Here is a 7,573-nt window from a genome sequence, read left to right as displayed (position 1 = left end):
TTTCCAACTTTATTAATGATAAACAATTTGAAAAAAAAAATATAAAACTTAAAAAAAATGTTCCACGATACAAACATGATATTTTTGACAAATTTATAAATAAATATTTATTACAATAATAGTCGTTGAAGTTGTTCATATAAATATGAAAAAAAAAATCATAATATATTCTTATATTTTTTTGCCAAATTTTGTAAAACATTATTTAATACAGTATCGTCAATTTCTCGAGAAAATATTTATGGTACGTTTTTAATGGATTTAATTGAAAAAATCGAAGTTTATTTCCATTGATTTATGTATCAAATTCTTTGATCACTAATTATAATATTTAGTTATAACTTTGCAACCAAAGTTGTTGGTTTTTATCAACTATATACGTTAATTCATATCATTTTTATTTTTATTTTTATATAATAATACATAAAAGTTGATCTAAATTCGTTAATTATTTATAACAAAGTCATAAAAATATTAAAAAATCACTCTAAAGTTTAAAAAACCAGTTTATTTAGATTTCAGCTTATTTTAGTAACGCGCAGATGTTAAAAAAACAAACAGTCTTCTTTTTTCAGACTGCAGACGTTTGGTCTATCTCTTCTACTGCAAAGATCTACAGATGTGGTCCGCAGATTGCAGACATTTTGCCTAAGAAAAAACAAACAACACCTTAGTTAGTTGATGTAAACCCTCAATATTTTAACTCAAATTAATATTCAAGGCTAGGATCCAAAATACAATTCATATTTAAGAAGAGGGATGACATAATCTAATTGTAAATTTATTAAGGTGTGTAAAACGATTCACCAATTTCAATCTAATATGAAATTCCAAAATCGTTTGAGATTCATTGAATCTTATCAATGACATGTTTAACATCGGATTATGCTCTTCAATTTGTGACTGGGATACGGAGGATCACAAACAAGATGTGAATAACCATGCAAGCCCACTCGGCAACCTCGATGTCATTTATCATCTCAAATTAATGTGCCGGTAAACCATATATGCTCCATCAATAATGATAATTTTCGACATTGTTCCATCATTTCAACTTTATTGTCCCAAATTAATATGTCGGCTAGTCACACATACTCCACTAACGACTTATAAATAATGATGTACGTTTCCATGGATTAACATACATTTCACATTTTTCCTAAAGTAACAAGAGTGAGATTTTGTTATAGCATTATACTTTTAATGAGTAAATGTCTTATCAAATCCATTCGGCTAACGACCCTCCACCATATAAAGGAGTGGTGAGTGAGAATGATGCCCATTCAACGGTCATTTTATAGGTTGTTTCCTTATGCCACTCTTATAGCATGGCTTCGTTAATGAGGTGTATTAGAGACTCGATTGTCTTTTATTATACATATAGTATTAAACATTAATGTGGCATATTAGAGATGCGATTGTCACTTTGATCGTTAACTTTTGACCAAATTGACTTTTCGTCAACTTTAAGGATTTTAGGGTGTAGACTGAGAGGGTACTTCTGTATTAATGATTAGGTAGTTCGTAGTACCATTCTTCACTGTCAGAGAGCTATTGTGTCAATCTGCTATTTGTGACGTGAGTCTTCTCAATATATTACATATGTCATAGTCGTGTGCATGTTAAACTAGTTGAGTCTTATTTGTTGATTGTTGATATATGTGTGTTTCGAGTTGCTCATAACTCCAAGATTGATGTGAGTCCATGGGAGTGATGATAGTCTCTAGGGTTGTTGATAACCTACAGGGCGTACTGTTAGCCCATTGGGACTTTTGATAGTCCACATGGTTGCTAATAACTCATAATTGTTTATTATGTTGTTTTGCATGTGATATTTTAAGGAACTTAATAAATTTTGTGCTTACAGTTGTGGATCTAAATGTGTTTCATGTATTTCAAATGATCGTGTAAAGATGAAGGTTTGACTGTACATTCTCATCGACAGTTGTTGTGTTTCCGCATTACTATGATACTCTGGTTTTTGAGATGGCTGCATTTGATATCCATGGTTTTTTTACTTGTTTTTACGGAAACAATGTTTTTACCTAATTTAAAAATAAAAATTTTAATTGTGAAATTGAAACGCTATATATGGTTAGGTTTCTGCATAGGGTGATGGTGGTTGATGGTGTTGTTTAATTGAATGAAGATGTTGGTGGTGGGTTAATATTAGAGTGTGAAACTCATATATATGTATTTTAAAATGTTATTATTTGATTTATTTTTTTTAACACAATTAATTATAACGGACTATTATATTCCTATTAAATGATTGATCAAAAATTAATCTTCTGTAAATATTGACCGCACACAATACTTGATGAAATTATATATAAAACAATCATACGTTTAAGTTTAGAAAATAGGATTGAAGATTCAAAGTTCATATAGATTAATTACCAGATTGGAGGATGATATAGTTAATTAATAAAAAAAACAAACAAAAGAAACAAGGGTCCCACACAAATAGCTGTCACATACCCGACATTTATTCATGAAATATAGATGTTTCCGAAGCTATAAACACTATTTCTCTCATCAACTGATCAAACTCACCACTCACCAACATTGCCGTCTTCATCGGAGAATCTCATTTTTCCAATTTTCCGATGGATCCATGCCCATTTGTTCGTTTAACAGTTGAATACTTATCACTCAAGCTACCACTCACTACCAAACCCCTCGCCTCCGCTTCCGGAATCCATTCCTCCGCCACTCCGTGCTACTGCAAACTCCGTATCAAAAACTTCCCACCACAAACTGCTCTCATCCCACTCTCCACCCCCACTCATTCCGACAGCTGCTCTCCGGATTCCACCTCCTCCGCCATCAATTTCCACCTCGACCCCGCCGCCATCCGCCGTCTCCAAGGAAAACCAGTGCTCTTAACCGTATCGGTCTACACCGGTCGGATGGGACACAGTTGCGGGTTAAACGGGGGAAAGTTGTTGGGTCGGGTCGCGGTTGTGATCAACATTGACGGGTCCGTTACTAAACCGCTTGTGTTTCAGAACGGTTGGATGAAACTCGGGAATGAAGGTGACAAGCCGGCGGCTAGTTTGCATTTGAAGGTCCGAACGGAACCGGATCCTCGGTTTTTGTTTCAATTCGGCGGTGAACCGGAGTGTAGTCCGGTGGTTTTTCAAATCCAAGGGAACATCCGTCAACCGGTTTTTAGTTGCAAGTTTAGCGCCGACCGGAACTCAAGATCGCGGTTAGTAATAGTATTCTTCTCCATGCTATTTTTTCTTTCTTTTTTTTTTCCTCCAAAAAACTAGAAGTAATAACTATTTAGTCATAAAATTAATTATAATTCCAAAATTTTAGTTGTATCTTAGCTGTCTAAATTTTTCCAACTAATATTGTTTTAAAATTTCAATTAGAAAGACATAACAGAAAATATTCCTAAGGTTTTTGTATCAATTGTTAAAAAAAATGAATTTATGTTCCTTTGGATTATGAAAAGCCACTATTTTTCAGCTATAAGACTATAAGTATAATGTTATTTCTCTCAACAGGAAAAGGTAATAACGTATTTGATAAAAAAGCAATAAAGTATATCAAATTGAGTAGTTTTTTTTCTGGTAAATTTCACTCTTATTTGATAACGTAAAGACAAAATATGTCGATTCAAAGTTATACGTTTAAATACATTTTAGTAGATTCTTAATTCTTTATGTGTTTTAGCTTTCAGTGGTATCTAATCATAATAACAGTTCCAACTTACTGAATTATGACGTGTAAATTTTCTTTACAGATTATTCACAACAAAGTAGTTAAGTAAGGTAAAACTATAGGATTAAAAACAAAGCATTATCTTGACTGTTAAATTCACCCATTTTACCCGCTGAGAGTTTCTTTTCATTAATCTATACTTCAGAAAATGAAATAACTGATTGTAATAATTATGGATGAAAAGGGATTCTCCTTAAATGTAGGTACAAGTGGAAAACAATATTCATAGTGAATCTTTCATTTATTACATGTCCTACATTGCTTCCCCTTTAAGATGATGTAATCTTTACTCTCTTCAATCCCTATGCATCGTCTTTATCATATATATATATATATATATATATATATATATATATATATATATATATATATATATATATATATATATATATATATATATATATATATATATATTTTTGTTGGCAAATGAAAGATGCCCCAACTGTCAAAGACAAGCACCAGCTTGATTCTTTTCCATGTGCTCTGGATTTTGGTGTCAGTTCAATGCTCTTTGGTTAATTAACTATCATGTCTTGATTCTTCTTGTTTGACTTTTGTAAGATTTGACTTTAGCTAATTTTGTTAATCATACAAATGCTTTTAGTTTAAGAATGATTATGATGAATTCTATTTTATGTGGTCCAAAAGTCGCACATCATATTAGAGTCATTTTAGTTTAAAAAAAAAACAAATATTTAATTTCTAATTTTTTTTATATTCGGTTATTTTTGAATTTTCAGTTCACTTCCATCGGATTTCGCCATGACCAATATCAATAGAGGATGGATGACGACATTTTCCAATGGAAAGGAAAAACAAGGGAGGGAGCGGAAAGGGTGGATGATTGTTGTCCATGACCTTTCTGGTTCGTCTATCGCTGCCGCATCCATGATCACTCCCTTTGTCCCTTCTCAAGGATCTGACCGTGTTTCACGGTCAAACCCAGGTGCTTGGCTTATCCTTCGGCCCCATGGTGCCTCGATCAGTAACTGGAAGCCATGGGGTCGACTTGAAGCCTGGCGTGAAAGGGGACCTGTTGATGGGTTAGGTTATAAATTCGAACTTGTCACTAACTCTGGTATGACAAGTGGGATTCCCATTTCTGAAGGGACAATGAACATTAAAAAAGGTGGGAAATTTTGTATTGATGAAACGTTAAAAGATTCGAGAGCAAGTCCATTGTCAAACATCAAAGGATTCGTAATGAGTTCAAGCATTGAAGGTGAAGGGAAAGCGAGTAAGCCAATGGTGCAAGTGGGGGTGCAACATGTGACATGTATGGCTGATGCTGCTCTTTTTATCGCACTTTCAGCTGCAATTGACCTCAGTATGGATGCTTGTAAACTCTTTTCTCGTAAACTAAGGAAAGAGTTTTTACAGGATGAACAAGATTTTCTTTCGTAAATTATTTTTTTAAAGCAAACGATTTTATTTTTCTTTACCTCAAAATTTAATCATATGCAATGATAACCAATGAAATTAGTGAATTAGATTTGGATTGAGCATGCCAATTCTTTCTCCCAATGCTTTAAAAGAATGTATGGGAGGGTTTGACATATTTTTTATTAATTTTTTTTATTTGTGTATGTATACGATGCATGTGATTTTGAGGTTTGAAGATGATACTGTATAGATAGAAAATTTATTTTATTCTTTTACGAATATATGTATACTTTGTCGTTAAAGCGAATTGTTCTTGAACATGTAGTATAATGTTTAATGTTTAATTGGAATTTTTTTTTTTTTGGCAATAAGTTATTTAGTTTTCTAGAATGGGAAGTGAGTATTTTTTTTAATGGCTGTTTTAAATGGGTTTCAAAATATATGAATCCAATATGCAACTATTTGAAATTTCAGATAGTAAGTATTATAGATATTCAAATTATGATCACCTGAAAATATAGTTTAACTGTAGAAATTAGAAAAACTATTTGAATGATAAAGCACGAACAAAGTGTTTACAAAATATTCTCCGAACTAAAGATGAAATCTATAAGCAACAAACACACCTCTTCATAAGAAAGAATATAAAGACAAATGTAACCTACTGATTAGACAACCCATAAGAAGGTTTACAATGTGTAAACCCTAGTTCTAAGAGGCAAATGAAGAAAACAAGACTTAAATATTATTTCGCTTGAATATTTACTCTTCTAGGCTCCCATAGTCCTAGCCCCGTCGAAAATACCCGATACCCGAATTACCCGCCTGATTTTTTCGGGTATCGGGTAAAACGGGTCGGGTAAATCGGGTATCGGGTAAATTTTTCCGGGTAATCGGGTTACCCGAAAATTTTTCGGGTCGGGTAAAGGGTATTTTTTTGGGTTTCGGGTATACCCGAATTACCCAAATTATTTAATTTTTTTTGTAGAGCTTGTACTATATAACAGGTATTTGATCACGCTTAAACTAACTATCATTATTGTAAAACATAAATATATTTATTATGACCATACGACACTAACAATATTAAAAGTAATTTTTATATATCATCACGTTCTTTAAAATTTAACTGTTTTCTTGATTATAGTTTTTATTACAACTAACAAACTCATTATCTTGACGAAACTTTAGAACATGACAAAACTTATGACTACATTTATCTTAAACATTTTAAACTTTTAAATTAAGATCTTTAGGTATTTGTTTTTTTAACATCTTATTAGATTAGATTAAGTCGTTAAAAAATTACTTGATATCTCGTGTATTATTGAGTAGAAAATTTCAATGTTCAAAGCTTGAGTAACTTCGTTTATGTCTCGTTTGTTTATATAAACAAGACTAATAAAGCACGACTTATTTATTTCATTAAATTTATTTTTAGGTGAAATTCAAAAAAAAAATCATATATTTCGGGTAATATCCGAATTACCCAAACCCGACCCGATACCCAAATTACCCAAACCCGAATTACCCGAATTTAGTTTGGGTAGGGTAATGGGTAATTTTTCTAATATGAAAAACCCGAATTACCCGACCCGAATTACCCGAAACCCGAAAAAATTACTCGTTCAACACCCCTACATAGTCCCATGTATCATCGGACTTTGTTGTCCGCCATCATTCGGCGTTATATGTTTCTAAGACAAACACATCAAGATCTCCAAGCCCACACCAACTTAGTCTGTTAACTCCTTTAATCCACAATATAAAATAATATACAAATGATAACATATATTTTGTGAGAAGGGAAGAGTCTATTATTTTATGTATTAATTTTATATATTAATTTAAATGTCATTTTTAAAACATAAAAATGATAAAATTTTGCATATTTGTTTATATATTCTGGAAAAATTAAAACATTATTTTTTTTAATAACTAACATTAAAAACTAAAAAAAATCAAAGAATTTTTTAAAATATTTTTGCAGCTGTTAAATATCAATATATGTACCCACTTTTAGCGAATAAAATATGAAAAGCCTTGACATTTTTTTTCAAGAAAAATAAAACATGAAAGATAAAAATAAATAAATAAATAAAATACTATACAAAAGTATGATACTTTGTAACTTTGTATCTATATGTACACCATTTTCTGGACCATAAAAAAATAATGAACTTTGATTTTTCCTTTGTTTTATGAAAAAATTAAAGTCATAAAAACATTATGCATTAATGCATATTTTATTTTTATTTTTTATATCAATATGTATATATCATTTAATCTAGCAAAAAAAATGTTGGTATATATATTTATTTTAAATAAAAAAACCAATTTGATATTGCTTTTAATTTGTTGGTTCATCAGTTTTATTTATATTTAACACAAAGCATAAATAAGAGTAAGTTACAGTTTTAGTCCCTATGGTTTGGGCTGATACACAGGTTTGGCC

The 7,573-nt window shown here is 31.3% G+C and overlaps 1 protein-coding gene across 1 annotated transcript; it reads left to right on the top strand.

The window, feature by feature from the left end:
- Positions 1 to 2,519: 2,519 nt before the first annotated feature.
- LOC145070381 (DUF1005 family protein (DUF1005)) lies at positions 2,520 to 5,393 on the top strand. Its single transcript, XM_079017313.1, has 2 exons — positions 2,520 to 3,214; positions 4,476 to 5,393. Exons 1-2 carry the CDS (start codon positions 2,610 to 2,612, stop codon positions 5,137 to 5,139), a joined length of 1,269 nt encoding a protein of 422 aa, XP_078873439.1. The 5' UTR covers positions 2,520 to 2,609; the 3' UTR covers positions 5,140 to 5,393.
- Positions 5,394 to 7,573: the final 2,180 nt, after the last annotated feature.

Source organism: Lactuca serriola, chromosome 8 (assembly GCF_051521515.1).
Source record: "Lactuca serriola cultivar US96UC23 chromosome 8, Lser_US96UC23_V15, whole genome shotgun sequence".
In the NCBI taxonomy this organism is placed as follows: Eukaryota; Viridiplantae; Streptophyta; class Magnoliopsida; order Asterales; family Asteraceae; genus Lactuca; species Lactuca serriola.
The sequence above is the reverse complement of the archived record's forward strand: the minus strand, read 5'-3'. Positions and strand labels throughout refer to the sequence as shown.